We start from the raw sequence: 18,255 nt of genomic DNA on the forward strand, positions 1-18,255 counted from the left end.
AAAAAATCACATTCCTCCATATTCTACAGCATAAATTCATAGAGAAATAACAACTCAATTACATAACGTTACATGGCAAATGTGTAATACTACGATGTCATGTTCATATATCATACGTAAAAAACGATTATGTAACGATATTATATAAGAATGTTTTCATAGCCTCAGGAAAAATACTTTCTCACACCAGCCTTCATTCCTTTATAAACTGCCGTCTTATTGAGAGATCACATGAGGTCAGACGCCGGCATGAATCTAATTTTCCACATAAGAAAACATATTCCTGCCATGAAATGGTAAAAATGTCATTTTCATGGTCATTCTTAGGCTCATACAGTAGCCTATCTCAAACTCAGACTTTCACAAGTTAACATCTTACTTAAGACCTTTATCACACGTAACCTCGATTGTTTCATGCCTGACATCTCTGTATGTTCCTGCAGTCTTTCCTAAATGAACGCCCTGAAATGTGAGATTTTCACTGTGAATGGAGAAACCTCTGGCGTTTCGGAAAAAAAAAAAACACAAGCAGCACTGGAATGCGTTACATGAATATCTGTCTGTCTTTTCTAGCCCAGAAAGAGCATGTTTTATAATAGTCTGTGAGGTGACTTAGAGGATAACTGCTGGTCCCAGCCCAGTATTTAATGTCCAGACAGCCTGCACTAGAGGAGCTGGCTAGACTGCATCGTTGGCCTATTTAGAAACACACACAACAACATTTCAAGGTGTGGAACAAGGGGATGTCTGCTCAACGAGTGAGTGTGTGTGTGTGTGTGTGTGTGTGTGTGTGTGTGTGTGTGTGTGTGTGACTGGCCATGTGTGTGATTAGTGTGTGTTTATATGGTTACATATACTCCGCCCCTGCTCTCATTTGCATATATGTCAATCTGTCTGTTGTTACATGTGTGTCAGTCTGTCTCCGTCTGCAGCAGTGTATATGTCAGTCAGCGTTTGTGTCTGTGTGTGGGATTGAGTTCACAGGCGAGACCGGCCGACCTATATTACCAGCACCGCTACTACTGACATGGACACTGATCGACTGACTAGCCTATAATCCCCTCTCACACACAGCAAACCCCGTTTAGCAAACAGTGACTATTTTGAGACAGTACGAAATACTACTGATAGGCTTCAGGTAAGGCAAATAATACTGTAGTGTCAGGGCAATCTCCTGGACAATCCATTTACACGTCATTAAACACTGACCTTATAACGAGAACCTACCTCTAAATCTGGCCTTAAAGGGAGTCAGTGGAGACAGATGCATACAGTACCATAAAATCACTTAACTTCCCCGTCACTAATGGTGAATCTTTACTAGGAATTGAACATTATTTTTCATCATTCATTAGAGGTACTATCATTATGTGCTTGTTACACTATAAGCGAGTCTCACTTCAACAGTATTCCTGATGTGTTAGGTAAGTTTTTTTTTTCATAATTTTTTTTTGTCATTATGAAACACTTTTATGCAACAATGACAGACTAACATCAAAGATCTGGTGAGAGACTGTTTACTGTCACAGTTATCAAACAGTAGTGCTCTCTGGGGCAGTGTTACACTTTGATAAGCAGACATCTGGTCAGGCTTTATTGCTTTATGCCCCCTGGTCTGACACCTAAATAGTGACCTAAGGCTTGGTGAAGGGGGGTGGGGTGTGTGTTTGTGTGTGTGTGTGTGTGTGTGGGGGGGGGGGGGGGGGGGGTGACATCCTCCTGGGTGCTGGGACTAATGATTGAATGTTTTTTTCTTCAGATGTAAAGTTTGTGTAAGAGATGAACAGCTTTCCCTCCTGAGCTGTCTAGTGGGTGGAGGTGGGGAGGTAACACAGCAGAGTGAGTGAGTGATAAGATGTAGGTTTACCTCCCAGTGGTGACAGCAGTGCATGCTCCAACTCTGTGCCAGCAGTCTGAGAGTGCGTCGTTTGGCATCCAAGGACTTGCCAAAGTGCTCATGAGCTAAATCATTCAAACCCCAATCCCTTCAAGGGTGCTGCAATGTAAACTATCCTCAAGCACACGTTAAAGCTCAGACTGCTGCCTGCATGCCAAAAGTAAGTGCATAGGAAAAGTTACACAACAAGTCATGTAATTGCCATTTTGTTGTGTAAGTAAATTAATTAAAACAGGAAGTGAATGCTTGTTCACATCCAGATATTAATTATTGTACCATATAATGTTTGAGCAGCTGCCCCAGATCTACAACCTAACTGACGACTGTTTGATCTTTGACTACACCAAAAATGTTTCTTTTAATAAATAGACATTTAATGCTAAAATAATTGTCTTTAAAGACTTAAAGACCTCACAAAGAAAATTCAAAATTCACTTCAGTCTCATTTTATACAGTTCGATCAGGGGACTGAACGTTTGTCAGCTTTTCCTACCTAAAACTGTGAGCAGCACCTATCTCTGGTGTTCAGGGGTTCACGGATCCGTTCCGTCTGTATTTAATAACAGGGATGAAACAGTTTACAGATAAGACCACAGATTAGGTCAATGTCCAAAAGTTACATATGATTTGGTTCATGAATGATGTTGTACTGCACTTTGTAGATGATGGGGGTCACGGTCTAGAGTAAGGAGAGAGGGCAAAGTTGTGCTAAAATAGTCTTTAATACAACTTAAATACTTGTCTTTATTCAGTGGGACCCCTCCAGCTCCGCCGGTGGTGACCTCTGGTGCCCCACCCCCACCTGGGCTCCCACACTGACCTGGCACTTTACTGGAGTCCTGAATGCAGGTCAGACAGGCTCCTAGCCCCTGCCCCCGACACTGAAACTGTTACATGGCAGATTGTTTTGTAACTGTTTTCTGAAGTCGCCCAATGAGAACAGCTGGCCGGGATCACATGACACAACTTTTACATAACATTTTTTTTTCTCCGCCGCTCCATTGAGAATAATATCAGTGCTTCCTGGACTAGAGCATGGACATGCAGTGTTGTCAGTACTTCTTGGCAGCGGACACAGATATGAATGGCAGCGGGGGTATTGACCAGATATGCACCTCACAGATGAGTGGATAGGCTTCACACAACCTGCTGGTCATGGGTACGGAGAGAGAGAGCATGCTGCAGCTTGCAGCGGAGGCTTTCCAGTCGAAAAACTTCGACCTGGCGGCGGATATCTACGAGTGCCAGCTAGCGGGTCTCGGAGATCCAGGGAGCCGACAGGAGCTGATGGTGAAGCGGGCTGACGCTCTCGCATTCGGGGGCAAATTCACCGAAGCTTTCGATGTGTACCGGCAAGCCTCGGAGATAGAGCGACTGAGACCTGCTCACCTGGCCTACCTCATAGAGTACCTGTCCAGTAGTATCAGGAGGCAGGACGGGGGTGACAGTCAGAGCAGCGCCCCGAGAAGAGGAGAGGAGGCAGGGGCGGCGGTGGCAGCTGCGTGCCCCGCTGTTGATGCTACAGGTTGCGGGTATGCAGACTTCTCCTGTCGGATATGTCTAAGCTTTCTGTTTGAGCCCGTCACTCTGCCGTGCGGACACTGCTTCTGTAAGAAGTGTCTGGAGAGGGAGAGGAAGGAGAAGGAGCGGCCGTTCATGTGTAAGGAGTGCAGCTCCAGGGTAGCCGACGTCCAGAGCTACAGGGTCAATGTGGTCCTCGGCAGCCTGCTGGCCAAGTGGTTCCCCACGCTGCACCAGGCCGGCCGGCTGAGGCGGGAGGGCAACGGACTGTACGTCGAGAAGAAGATGGAAGCTGCATTGGACAAATACAACCAAGCCATATTGATAGGTAGGACCCTCAACTACTTGCTGTTATTTCATGATAAACTTTTACCATTACCGGGGACTTAAACAACATATTTTACTGTTGCGGCTGCTGTAAAAAGTGTGTGGCAGGGCTACTGAACCCGTTTTTACTTCTTTAATTTCATGTTTTCTGTTGTCACTCCGCAGTATAATGAGGTTTTTGCGACTTAATATCATGTCAGGTGACTTGTTATGAAATAATAACAGGCGGTGATAAATTGTGACATAGTTTGATGAGTGTGGTTCATATCCTGTGACAGTGGCACCGCAACGTCCCTGCTGGCATCACAGAGCCATGTCGCCATGTGTTGGATAACAGGGTTATGTGGGCTGGGCTAGTGGACCAAACATTGCGTAAGCACGTAACCCGCCCCGCTCAGCTCCCTTATTGTGTAACGTCAAACCATGATTCAGGCAAATGTGGGTCAAGGGTATTATTGCAGGTCACCACTAGGTACACTAATGCCCACAGGAGCGCCAGAGGTTTTATATAGGCAGAAGTGGTGCGGCGATGACACAGGTGAACTGTGACCTCCAGACAGGGATTATCAGTATCACTATGCATAAATCTGAACTATATTTTCAGCCAGTTATTGGTTTTGATCCATAGTCTAGAATAAAGTTTACTCCCTAAGAGATCCAAGACCAAAAACATGTCTATGCTGCTTTCTATGATTGATGTAGGCCTACTGGATTTATTTGACTGGTTGAACTATTCTATCTTACTGTTAGTATGGACTGGTGAAATGCAGAGTCTCATCCAGCACACAGCCAAACTCTTTTATGACTGGGATATTTGACCTGACCTCATTCGACTGCACTGGTGCCGCTCAGTCACTTTACAGGCTGGTTGTGTAAGTTAACCGTTGCATGTTTCACTTTCAGTTAAAATCGTGTGAGACGATGCACCATAGTTTCCCTGGGTGATCGGGTAGCATGCATTTGTAGCAACAGTTTGAGTTGTGCAGGGAGTTATCAACCACACCAGCATCTCTGTACTGAGGGCGGCCCTCCAGTCGAGCATTTCCCCCCAGCTGCCGCAGTGGAGCTGCTCAGAGGCCACCAATTTACTGCTGTTGTGCTGTGGCAGCTCCCACAGTGATAGATAATGATCTTCCTGGGTTGTTTCCAGGTCTGAGCGTGTACTAAAGTGATTCTGCATGTTTAGCAAAGGTGTTTTGATTAATGATTGTAAGTAAAGAATGACATAACTATCTCATTTTGTAAAGACCAATTTCAAACTGGAAGCACTTGCAGAACTGGTGTGTAGCTGATTTTGATCTTTGGTCTTTGGAGGGGACATTATCCGAAATAACAATATTTTTATGTTCTTTAACAAGGTTCAGTCACTTGCATAGTGTATGAACTGGGCTGCTTGTGTGATTGTGAATGTGCTATGTATTTATAAAATAAAATCTGTTCTCCCCATCAGAAATGGGGATTCATCTTGTGTGGGGTAAAAAATCAGCTCCCCTCATGGTTAACCTCTTATTTCAGTGTTGAGACTTGGTTCAAGTTAATGAGAGAGTTGGATCTAGGTTAAGATCAAGCTGAAGGTTGCGTTTAGGCTTGTACACCTATAGTTAAGGTTGGGGTTAGTCTCCAGGGAACTAATGCAAGTCAGTACATTGTCCTCAGAGTTATAATTAGCACGGATCAATGTGTGTGTGTGTGTGTGTGTGTGTGTGTGTGTGTGTGTGTGTGTGTTTGTGAGCGTGCACGTGCATGTATAACAAAGCTGCTTTGTGGAAAATAAGTACTGTGCCGTTAGTGCTGTGCTAAACAATGGTTTTTCTGTCCTACTTTGATAAATATTCTGGCAGATGCTGCTGCATTAATACAACCTGTATGTTGCCTAGTGTCTTTTACATTGTCATGGAAAATAATCCCTTTGTTTTGGGCGTCTCCAATATTTACCTTTCAGTTTTCATTTCATTGAATAGTTTGCTACCTGTGTGTGTGTGTGTATGGTATGTGTGTGAAAAAGCCAGTGAAATATTTCCTTATGATCCCCAGAAGGCTAACTGTGACATTTGCATAAGTTTTATAGTTATGAAACCTTGAATGTGGGTGACCTTGATAGTGCTGCATGGTTTTGTAAGGCGGCGTCTCTATTTTTTTCATAACATATTTTGTGGAAATGGATCAGTTTGAAACATTCCTTTTGTCATGTAACTTGAAACCTTATATCACCAGTAAAAGGAGCTTTCTATGACATCAGAGAGGAATAAAGTGGTGGCCATGGATTTATTTATTTTTTTAATTCTGCAGTAGGTTGTGTAACACTTTCTTTAGTACAGGGGTCATGAATCTTACTGAGAATGTAAAGGTTTTAAGCTGAAAACAGTTTCTCAAATAAGTGATCACACAGCTCGCACAGTTTGTGAATTTGAGAGAAAAAAAATCAAGACAATGAAAATTTTTGAAAATAGATATAAATGGACATGGGGCATTGAAGGTCTTTGCATTTATATATTCTGTGAAAAATAGTAATGTAGGTTTTCATTTATTGTTGGTAACACATTCACACATTCAAGCCTCTCTCTCTCTCTTTATTTGTTGTCTGTGAGCTTAGTTCTCATTATATTCTGTGTTATATATATATTCTTATATTAGCTGATTGACAGAGGACTATTTTATTACAATTCTGATTGTGATTTATTGAGCAATAATCTGCTGGTTCAGTTCTTCAGAAGTGAGGAGCTGCTACTTTTCTCAGTTTTACCTTATTGTAAATTCAGTATATTTGAGTTTTACACTGTTGATTGGACAAAACGAGCATTTTGAAGATGTCACCTTGGGCTTAGGGAAATTCACTGGACATTTTTTGCTATTTTCTGATATTTTATTGACTAATGATTAATCAAATTATAATGAATTAATAATGAAAACAACTTTTTCCTGATGCATTGATTAAGTGTTTGCTCATAAAATTTCATTCCAACCCCCAAAGACATTCAGTTTTGAAAGGTAATAAAAAACAGAGAGAAGCAGCAAATCCCCAGTTTGAGAAGCTGGAACCAAGAGACTATTTAGTATTTTTGCCAATGAATTTTTTTCACATCATGACTCATAGTTTCAACAATTTTTCAACAAAAATGCCAAATGTTCTTGTGTTTCCTTTGGTTTTCTCTATTTAAAGTCTTGGTTTGTTAGTTTGTGTTTTTCTAAATCTTTAAAATCAGTGGACCTCCGGTACGGAAATCTAGCATCCATCTTGTTGGGCATGAAATCTGAATCATATACAGCCCATCGTTTCATTTTATAAGGTTGTTTGGACTGGTTTTCTCTAACTACATTAAACCAGGTATTGAGTGACGTTTCTATCCGTGGACTAGCCTCCTTTATTACACAATTCACTGTCGCCTGTTATATCTTGCAGTGGAAAATCACTTGATTTTTATCTCTTCCTACTTTGCTCTATAAAAGGGATGATATATGTTCACTAAAGGTTTTCAAAACAAGTCTTTTAAACACATCACCTTAGGCTCTGGGAAGTTGTGATTTTTTTTTTTTTTTCACATTTTCTGATGTTTTAGAGCGATTACTAAGAAACTAATAATGAATGGATTTATGGAGAAATATTTGACTATCGAGTAACTGTCTTACTAACCCTTCCTCTTCTCCTCCTCAGCACCCATGGACCACATACTGTTCAGTAATCGCTCTCAGATCCACTCCAGTCTGAAACACTATGAGAAGGCTCTGAGAGACGCTGAGATGGCCTGCAGACTCAAGCCTCACTGGTCCAAGGTATGGCAGAACGACCTGTGATATGCAACAGCGGACAGATATGCGATGAGCAGTTTATGTAAGGACAATGTCAAACTCCCCCATCCTGTTAGTAATTTATCTTCCCGCTGCCCACAGGGTCATGTTCGTAAGGCCCAGGCCCTGGTGTCGCTGGGCAGGACGGAGGAAGCTCTGAGGGAGTACCTGGTCTGTCTGTCCATAGAGCCTGACTGTAGACTGGCTAAGACCGAGGCTCACAAGGTAAATACAACATTAGTATAATCCTGGTTCTTCTGTTTTATGTGTAGCTTCAATATATTTCCTCCCCTACTAAAACTCTGTTGTTATTTACTGCTTTTACTGCAGTCTCACAAGTCATTCCTCTCTGTTTTGTCTAAACAAACACAAGACTCTGTGCTGGGAGCTGTTGTTGTATCATCATAAATGTGTGCACCACTGTAAAAACACAGAATAATCACATCATTGTTTGTTGTCTCCTCTCAGCTCCTCAGTCATCTCCTCGCTCCAGTCACAGATCAGGTCCCTGAACACATCTCAGACTACTCCAACATACTGTCTTCCAGAGCACACATCAAAAACAGCATCGGTGCTCCCTTCCAGGTAAGAGACGCCCTCACCTCTGGTTTCAGCTCAGTGGAGATGAAGCAAGATATTGAGCTTTCATCATCATCTCCCTCCATCTCTCTCCCTCAGACTCTTAGTCCCAGCTTGCTGTCAACAGAGTCCAGTCTTACCTCCACCCCTCCCGCACCTGAGAGGCCAGAGGGGAGTGAGGTCAAAGGTCAGGGAAAGTCTGAGGTCAGGAGGCCCGACCACTGTTTCCTCCTCAAACGGAAACGAAGGAGCACAGAGGAGGAGGTGGAGGAGGGAGGACGGGAGAGGAGCGACGATCACAAGAGATCCAGATGTGGTGAGCTTTTAGAGTTTGTCCACAAACATGCGTGTCCACTCTCTCCATGTGTTGTATTTAACATCTGATCATCTCTCTATGCAGAACCAGCAGCTGCGATCGATTCACTGAGCTCTGCGGTCTGTGACGTGTTGGACCCGACAGATCTGGAGTGCTCTCTTTGTATGAGGTGCGATTTGCTTCACAGCTTTATTCAGACATTAAACTTTATTTGCAATCATACACCATGCAATAAATCAATTAGCCGTTGTGTAACGTGTGCTAAATCACATCCGACAGTTATACAGCCTGTGATGATATTTTGTATATAATAAAATAATAATAATAAACTGTATTTATCTAACACCTGTACAGTAGCTTTTAGGACATAAACATACAGCCTGTGAGAAGGGAATACAAAGAGTGTCATAGACTTATATACATTTGCCAATATGTCTACAGGCAGACGTTATCAGGTGTTTTTAGCAGCACAAAAAAAACAATTTTGTTCACTGGCAGTGGAGCTGGGTGTATCTTGCACTCTCATGTCACTGCTTTGACAGTGTGTGTTTGCGTGTTTCTTCACACAGGCTGTTCTATGAGCCGGTGACGACGCCGTGCGGTCACACCTTCTGTCTTCAGTGTCTGGAGAGATGTCTGGACCACAACCCGAAGTGTCCACTCTGTAAAGAAGAGCTGTCTGAGGTAGGCGCTGTAATACTCACCTACAGTGTTGCAAGCCCAGTGTGATCCAGTCCAGTCCAGTCTAGATCTCAGTCCAGTGGGGGATGCACTGATACAAACTTTTCTCTCTTGATACCGACACCAGTGCTCTGTTTCCCAAATTAAAAATCTGTTTACCTCACTGTGTGGTACCTGAACGCTGAATCGGGTCATAGCATATCAGATTGGTGCATCCCTAGAATCCAGAGTCATCCACAGAGTAAGATGAAGTTGTGGGACAAATATGGAGCTTAACATGGCTGTTATTAAAAACTATGTGATCCTCTGCTACTATTGACATATTTCTAACGGTCTCTCTCCTCTCCAGTACCTGGTCCAGAGGCAGTACAGTAAGACAGTGTTAATGGAGAACCTGATATCTAAGTATCTTTCCTCTGAGCTCATGGAAAGACAGAAGATCCACCAGGAGGAGATGGCTGAGCTCTCCAAGTGAGTTTGTGTGACAGCTGTCTTATTATCAGGTCTTACTTATTCTATTTGCTCCATTTCGTCTGTGTTCCGTCATCAAGTCTAATCTTCTCATAGAGTAAGGCTTGTGTCTGACGTAACACTCACTATGTGAATCCCCTCTCCTGCTGTTTGACCTACTGACCCACAGTAGATAACACACTTTTCTGACACACTGACCTCTGAACGTACGTCAGGTCAGGTATCAAGTATCACTTTCCCGGAGGCTGACACAGACGTGTGACTCCAATAAATAACTGCACAGAAACTGCAGGAAAACTGATTCACTCTCTCAGTAGCCATTTGTTTTTTTTTCTCTTTTTTTTTGTTTTTTTTTACATTTGGCCTAAAGGTCAGCTGTGATGAATGGTGCAGATGTATTTTACCCAGCTTTTATGTAGGTGTTAAAGTTCACATTTCATTCACTTCTCATTCATGTTGGAATGATATATGTCCTTGTACTATAACATTAAACACATTCTTCTGTTTTCTCTGTCCCTCTCTTCAGTCTTAACAAGAATGTGCCTATATTCGTGTGCACCATGGCCTTCCCCACCGTGCCGTGCCCTCTCCATATCTTCGAGCCCTGCTACAGACTCATGATTCGCCGATGCATGGAGACGGGAACCAACTGCTTTGGCATGTGTCTGGGAGACGACCTCAAGGGGTCAGTGCTAGGATAGTGACTGTGTGTGCTCAGCTATGTGTTTAATATGTGAATGTCAGAGTATAATATCCAGGAAGTGTAATATTACGCCCTCTCGTCCCCAGGTTTGCAGACTACGGCTGCCTGTTGGAGATCCGCGACGTGAAGTTCTTCTCCGACGGACGTTCAGTGGTGGACACCATCGGCAAGCGGAGATTTAAAGTCATTCAGCACAGAGAGAGGGATGGTTACAATACAGCTGATATAGAGTACCTGGAGGATGTGAAGGTATGAGGGGGGCAGAGGGTGTGGGCGGAGGTACAACAGGGAGATTGCCAGAGAGGAAGGGTGGAGCAGTTAAAGAGAATTACCAGAAGCTGTTCTAACTCAAAGGTGTGTGTCTGTGTGTGTGTAGGTGGAGGGTGTAGCCGAGCGTGAGCTTCACTCTCTGCATGATGCGGTGTATGACCAGGCCCTGGTGTGGGTCAACTCCCTGAAGTCCGAGCAGAAGGAACGCATCGAGGGACACTTTGGACCCATGCCTGAGAAAGACTGTGAACTTCAGGTACAAGACACACACACACACACACACACACACACACACACACACACACACACACACAATTTAAAGAGCTGTAAAGTTGTATTTTGTCTTCAAAACCCTCCTACACAGTGTCTTCCTGCCTCTGTCTCCTCTCAGGCCTGTCCTAACGGTCCGTCATGGTGTTGGTGGTTACTCGCCGTTCTTCCATTAGAGGGCCGAGCCCAGCTGCCGTTCCTGGCCCTCACCTCTCTGAAAGATCGTCTCAGCGGTATCCGAAAGGTGCTGCTCTTCATGACCCATAGCAGGCACCGGTGACACGCTCTCCGCGAGCCTTCACCCACCTGGAAAATGCAGTAAACACCTTCCCTGCACACATCCTGCCCCAATGCAACAGTTGACCTGTTGTTCTTCCTTTTGATGCACAAAGAACTGACATTAAATGTTGTTGCACCTTCCCTGTTGTAACACCATCCCTTTCAGAAAGCAGTGCTGGATTTCATCCACACCTCAACAACAAGCAAAGATAATATACATCTGAATAATACATAAAGTTCTCGTCACAACCACACAGACCTGCAAACTTAAGCTACAGTCAGACCGGAGGGGAAGTGTCTACATTTGGGTTTAAACAGAATCATCACCTTCCATTGTAACATTTGATGTCATTGTAACAAACATAATTCACACAAGCTACATATGTTTTTTTGTCCGACAACTCCACGTGCACAGCAGCAAGCTGTTGTGCTGAAATGTCTTCATCTGTCCATACTCCACTGTTGCCTTTCTGGCTCTCCTCCATTTTTGTAGTTCTCTGCTCTTCCTCCTGCATACATGTTGAGTGTAGACTGACACACCAAAAAAAAAAGAAAAAGACAAAAAAAAAAGTGAATTCTCAAAAACTAAAGTAATTTCTCCAAAAATATGAGCTGCATGTCTGAACCTAGCTTTAAAGCGAAGATGAAGCAAATTTCAGAAGCATACAATATTAATCTACTGCAAATGGCGGCGGCCATTAATTCAACCAATCAGTGTCCCCATTCTGTATGTCTTTAAATGTACATTTAAATTCACAACCAAACTATGAATTTGCGTTTTAGTGTAAATGCACTCACTACAGTTGAGTGAGTAATGATTAAAACACTGATTAGATTTAATTGATTGCAGTGATTGAACCATTCATCTGGGAAAATAGTTCATTCACTGATTGAAATATCTGCAGACATTTACAGATAAACCTGTGTGTTTACTATTTTGCCACATTATTAGTTACAATAATTAGTTTTTTTATTCTGTCTTCCTCCGTTCCTTTCTTCCTTCCATTTCTGTCTGTCTCATCCAGCTGAATAACAATAGACTGAACCTTTATATTGGTGTGCTTTAAGGCTCTTGTTCTTGTGTTTTATTCATCCATTTTTTTTCAAAAAAGAATTAGTTGGATTTTTTTTTCCATTATTTATTTTTGTCATTATTTATGCATGCAGTGACATTGTTTACATTTCACAGAGAGAGAGAGATGCTGAGCTGCTCACTTTCCGAAAGCTTCTTTTTTTTTTTTTTGTTTAACTTAACATTTCACCCCAAATATCAGCAATAATTAGCTGCTAACTCTTGGAAAAAGCCCAAACATTTAAAGATCACTCACAAAAACACCCAAATCTAGAGAGGGTAACAACATGGAGCTAACATGGCTGCCACTGGGCAAACTCTGGAAACTGGAGTTGAGGGTAGATTCCCTCCCAGACCACCTATTCTTAGATCACCGGTGACCCAAATCTCTGTAGTACTTTTATTGGCCTTTCATAATCTGAGTTATGTTGACTTAAACATATTTGGATACCTCTACTGTCAGCAGCCTCTCTGTGGCTGAGCTATTTGCAAAGCTCGCATTGCAGCAAGAAGTCCTAAACAAGATCTGGATTTCTAAAACCATTATTTATTAAGTATTTATTCTGATTTATTTTGCACCTCCACTTAAGGTAAGGGAAAGAGAGAGGCTTCAGTGTTTTCATTTCTACGATGGCAGGAGTCAGAATTAAGTTAAATCTTTTGCTAGTTAATTTGATCCCTAAGCGTACGCCTATTTGCATCTCCTAGCAGGACAACATGACTGCTAAAGATCTCCATTCATTTGAGGGTGACTGGTGCTATGCTATTTGTAAAGGCTGGTGCCTTCTATCCACAGAAAAAATATGTTGTGGAACCATTTAACATGCAAATTATCTACATACCAGGTTCATTTTAAGGGTCATTTTACCCCTTAAATGGAAACTTGCTTATTTGAAACATGATTTTCACAGAGAGGAAACAACTGCAAATGGAACGAATACAAAAGAAAAGAATAAGAATACCCGCCAACATATTTTTGAGAAAAACAAGTTGTTTAAAAAATATTGAGGCCTTGCTGATGTCTGTGACATGACTGTATTTACACGGCAAACGCTCATCTCTGAAAAATGTTGATTGTTGAGCTTTGCCTTCAAAATCTTTTATTTTATATTTACATGTGTTTGATTTTACATGTTTCTATGTCAATCAGGTTCTTTGTATTTTATAATTTTCTTCACTTACTGGTGCATTTGTCGCTCCTCATTTCATGTGTAATAGTACAGGGAGTGTAATGTCAAATCATCTACATTTATTATTTTGTTTTGAAAGGGCCAAAGCCATGTAATGCTGAAAAATGGAGGACTGATAAAGTGTAATACCACAGACTTTTAATATTTTCCCACAACAAGTTGTTGATATTGATTTCATGCATTATTTGAGTTATTCACCACCATCAAATAGTTGCAATGGGACATGGAATCAAACAGCAATACTGTATAAAGTACTAGATATATAGGATTGTATTTTATTGTGTAATTACCCAAGTGTTAAATGCTGTTGTTTAAAGGCATTTGTACTATTGAACAAGTACTGACAAGACTGACATGTATAATAATAGTTACAATAATTTCCCCAGCAATGTTTGCTAATATTGTAATTGAAAGAATTTATGATTAGTTAGCTCAAACTGGGCAGGAAAGGGAAAAGCCTAACATAATCACACTTCCACTATAAAAACATGTTACATAGATTCAAATGCAGAGATAGATGTATTTCCTGATTGACATGAAGAGGTAGCGGTAAAGGGAAAATCCACCTAAAATAAAATTACATACTATTTTTTACAGTTAGTGAACATGAGTAAAATCACAGATGAGCTTGTGTTTTCTTTATTTGTACATTTGAAAGAGTTCAGTATAAAGTTGGAACATGAGACCAAAACAGTGGTTTTGGCTTAAAACTTGTATCTTTTAATTACTGTGTATTTGTGGCAGCAGTTTTAGTGCCTTAAGTTGGACTTCTTCCATTTTCACTTTGATGTATAAACTGCAGTGGCAACTAGTATCATAGTGTGTGATAACCTGGGGTTTTCTAAATAACATCTTAAGATAATAATTACATATGTTTGTCACAGTCATTTGAAACAGATCCCACCCTGACCACTGAAGTCATCCAAAATGTTAGTAGCATCACATACCACCAACAGCGAACAGTCGTCACATTGAATCTGTTGTAAATTACAGTATTCGACTTTCTTCCCAAGCTACCATAAGAACACATTGTTGTTGTTCCCTGTGAACAATGAAACTGCAAACATTTAACAGCATAACAGAGTTAAGTGTTGGCTACTTTACTCCAAAGCCCTGTTTGATTATTACTTTAATTTCTGGCGTAAAAATGATTCAAAGTCTGTCAGTCAAAAAAAAAAAAAAAATCCAGCAAAAGAGCCACAATATCAAAAGAGGCTATTCCTAGAGGCTATTTTGACTGTAAGGAATAGTTTGATATTTTAAGAAATAAGTTGGTTTCTTGGTAAGAGTATGAGATTGATACCACTTCCTGTCTGTAAGTTAAATACAAAGCTGCAGCTGGGTAACAGAAAGCCCAGCACAACTTGTTGCTTTTACATTTTGGTTTGTGTAAGGATTAACCAAATGTAATATAACATGTTAATGAATGCACTTTAAGAATGCTTGAACTTTGGAAGAACTTTGAAAAAAGCAGGCTAGCAGTTTCCCCTGCTTCCTGTTTTTATTCAAAGCTAAATAAGCTAATCATCTCCCAGCTCTAGCCCTTAATGCACAGACATGAGAGTGGGAACTAGCAACTGGTTAGCTTAGCTAATTTTGCCTACCACATAACCCCCTGCAAAACCACAATTTGTCAATGTTACAATTTGTTTTTGCACGGATTAAACAAACAAGATGCAACATGTTAATTATGGAAGTTAAATCTTAAGACAGAGTCAGGCTAGCTGTTTTCCCTGCTACAACTCTTTATGCTAACTTAAGCTAACCTGCTGCTGGCTTTAGCTTCATATTTAGCATACAGACATGAGAGTGGTAAGCCCTATCAATTTTCAAAGCTAACTTTTGGCATGCTTTAATTTGACTGACTGGATGTATGGGATTTCTTGGAACACATTTTTATAAAAGATGATTGCAATTAATTGGTGTCATGTTTGTAAAAATGCTTTTTTTTTCACACACTGGCAGACAATATGCTTAGCTTCATCCACTGCAACCTTGGGTGACTTATAATAACAGTAATTATACAGAAACTCCAATTGACACAAATTTTTGTGATTTTTAAAAATGAATATCAAGGAATATTTTTGTCACTGATCCGATTCCATAGCCTTGGACTAAAGAGGATGGAAGAAAAAGTGTTAATTAGGAACCAGCACAGGTTATAAGCTACGACCCAGTAGGAATATGAATACATTGACATTTGTCTCGGTGTCAGCCATTGAATCCTTAAAGGTCAGGATGGGTCCAACCTGCTTTTACAGCTTGATGGTGACATTTTGGTATTCTGTAGCATTCAAAACTCATGATAACTGTGAACATGCTAACAGCACTGACACAAAAATCCCCACACACAGAAATGGTGTAAAATTTCAACACCTCCAGTTTGTTCAGTGACTAAAACAAATAACGACAATGCAGTTGTAGAAGAAGTTGTATCTTTTTAATCTTTTGTCATCCAGCTATGCAACAACAGTAGGGTTAGGCTCTCTTGCCTGTCAATATCTTGACCTTTCAGAATTCAACCACTGACCTTTTGAAGTGTAACTACCTCTGGTACCCTCCTCAAGCACTTCCACAAAGAGAGACACAATAATGATGCTTCCTAATTTTATTATTTTCCTGTTATTGTTGTTTAATCTGTGTTTGAAGTGAAACTTCCGAGTCTACAGAAATATATCATAAGTGTTTCATCAGTGCTCCAAAATATGTACATTTTGTTCAAATTTGTGCCCGTGTTGAAACACACCATTGTCAACACCTCACATTTGACACTTGGTACCTAAAACTGCAAAGTAAATTCAAAGATTTCATTGTTATATGTTTGATGCTGATCCCAAATATTTGATTTATTTGAAGGAGCGTTTGATTTATTTTCCCTAGCAAATTAAAAAGCTTAGAAACAAAGTCAATGACCTTTTAAGGCTTCTATTATGTGAGGTAACAAAACTGATTTATAGCACTGGTCTCTTCGCCCTGGCTAAACCTTCTCTGACTGAACACTCTTGCTTTGCTGACTATTTGGCCTCCAAAAATCTTCACCAAGCGCTCCTCACGTTTTCAAATATTTGCACTGACTTCAGTTACTGCATTGCCTGACTCTTTAAAATGTTGTTAAACTCCTGTAGAACTCCATGGCCTCTAAATGTGTCTGGGTGAATTTGCACAAGATGAATGTATATGTCTTGACATCTCTCTGATGTTTTCTGTACATGTCTGTTTTTGATAGTAAAACTTTAGTATGCATTACCTTTGCAAAATACAGTCTGAAGCTACAGCTTGTGAATAAACCAAAAGGTTTGTGTTCTTGATCCTGCATGGGATTTCGAATACAATGGACTGGACAAGAGTCTTACGTCTCCTTTGTTTGTGTTTTTCAGGGTTGGATGTGTTTCCTAGAGAGCACCGGTTCAGATTACTGCTTACATCACTTAGTTTGTATTCAATAATTCACAATATGAATCAGCTCTTTAAAAAAAAACAGACCGTGATAAGAGTAAAGCAAGATGAGTCGACGTTTTCAGTTACATTTTGTTGTTACAGCCTCCAATGCTGGTGATTTTCATGCAAGTAGTATTTATTATTATAACTATGGAGCGAGAGACAAGAGTTGATTACTATTCCTTACCTCAGTGACCATTAATTTTAATACAAAACAGCTTATAAAATAACATCTTGTTTTTTGTCTAAGATTAAAGCTACAGCTTACATATCTTAGCATAGAAGTGAACAGCTAGTCTGTCCAAAGGTAACATGTTTGTTTCAGTCATACAAAAAAAACACAGTCCCTAAACTAATCTAAGCTAAGCTAAACTAAGCTAAGCTAACCATCTGTTGGCTCTAGCTTTATATTTAGCTTACTGACACATAGCAGTACCAACATTCATATCTAATTTTACACAGGAAAGTCATCAACTATATTTCTTACATGTCAAACTATCTTTTTAAAACTGTAATACTATTTTATCTCATTTGCAAATTGACAACTAATTTCTAGTAAATTTTAACCAGGTCGCTGAGGCTATTTATGAAAATATCAGATCTTTTTATATTTGATTTGTTAGTCCTTGCCAATTCTGGCATCTTGGTTAGCTATCGTTTTAGTTGGGAGTGGTTTTTTTTACTCTGGAGTGACCTAAACCTTATGTGAGCTTCTCTCTGCCAGTTTTCTTTACTGTATGTGACCAGAGTTGTTGCATTTCATAAGTAAATCCTATTATAGCTATACTAACTCAGTGGCATTATTTGACAACATTTCAGATTATTAAGTCAGAAGTGGAAGGTATGGCTGATTAAACAAGTTGTAGCCTAAACCTATGATGATATATTCAGTCTGCACTAGTATAAAAAAAACCAATTGAGGTCAAGAAAACATTCCTCAGAAATAGAGGGTCATTGGGGAAAAGCACTGATGGACACAGATTCAAGCAGAGTAGTTTGAGGAGAAAGAGGAGGGGAAGGGTGGAGGGAGGTGGTTTGTGAGTGCATCTATGTGGGGATAAGATAATGAAGGCAGAACAAACAGGAGTGACAAAGAAGACTGTTGAAGAAAACAAAACTGACACTATGAAGGAGAAACAAGTTCATGATTCAGAGAGAGAGAGAGAAATCTTGCATGTGGATGTGGAGAGAGAGCAGTTTTGGATTTTAAATCAGGTGACAGCTTGTCTCCACATATGCATACGTCTCTAATATGTTTTAGCTGCGCCCTCACAGTATAAATATACAGACTGTTAATGTCCTGCTGAAGGACAGAGGTGTACAGAGTGAGAGGGGGGAAGCTGGGCGGACAGGAAAACAGGCAGTTTATGCAACCAACGTAGCAATGTAGGTCAGTCAGTCAGAGTTATGAACAGAAACCAAAACAAAAGCTAGTAGAGAAAGAGAGATAGAGGG

The 18,255-nt window shown here is 40.7% G+C and overlaps 1 protein-coding gene across 1 annotated transcript; it reads left to right on the plus strand.

Annotated features, from left to right (window-relative positions):
• The first annotated feature begins 2,683 nt into the window (after positions 1–2,683).
• On the plus strand, positions 2,684–16,708 carry LOC130173476 (LON peptidase N-terminal domain and RING finger protein 3-like). The gene is made up of 12 exons (XM_056382791.1): positions 2,684–3,746; positions 7,398–7,516; positions 7,634–7,756; positions 8,000–8,116; positions 8,210–8,426; positions 8,511–8,595; positions 8,996–9,110; positions 9,457–9,578; positions 10,105–10,263; positions 10,368–10,530; positions 10,658–10,807; positions 10,943–16,708. Exons 1-12 carry the CDS (start codon positions 3,053–3,055, stop codon positions 11,099–11,101), a joined length of 2,223 nt encoding a protein of 740 aa, XP_056238766.1. The 5' UTR covers positions 2,684–3,052; the 3' UTR covers positions 11,102–16,708.
• Positions 16,709–18,255: the final 1,547 nt, after the last annotated feature.

The sequence above is a fragment of the Seriola aureovittata genome, chromosome 8 (genome assembly GCF_021018895.1).
Source record: "Seriola aureovittata isolate HTS-2021-v1 ecotype China chromosome 8, ASM2101889v1, whole genome shotgun sequence".
Taxonomy (NCBI): Eukaryota; Metazoa; Chordata; class Actinopteri; order Carangiformes; family Carangidae; genus Seriola; species Seriola aureovittata.

Bases quoted from the DNA above. Each gene is read 5' to 3' on its own strand.
- LOC130173476 (XM_056382791.1), top strand. From the start codon at position 3,053: ATGGGTACGGAGAGAGAGAGCATGCTGCAGCTTGCAGCGGAGGCTTTC. The intron at 7,757-7,999 runs GTAAATACAACA...GTCTCCTCTCAG, and splicing joins CTAAGACCGAGGCTCACAAG to CTCCTCAGTCATCTCCTCGC. The intron at 8,117-8,209 runs GTAAGAGACGCC...TCTCTCCCTCAG, and splicing joins GCATCGGTGCTCCCTTCCAG to ACTCTTAGTCCCAGCTTGCT.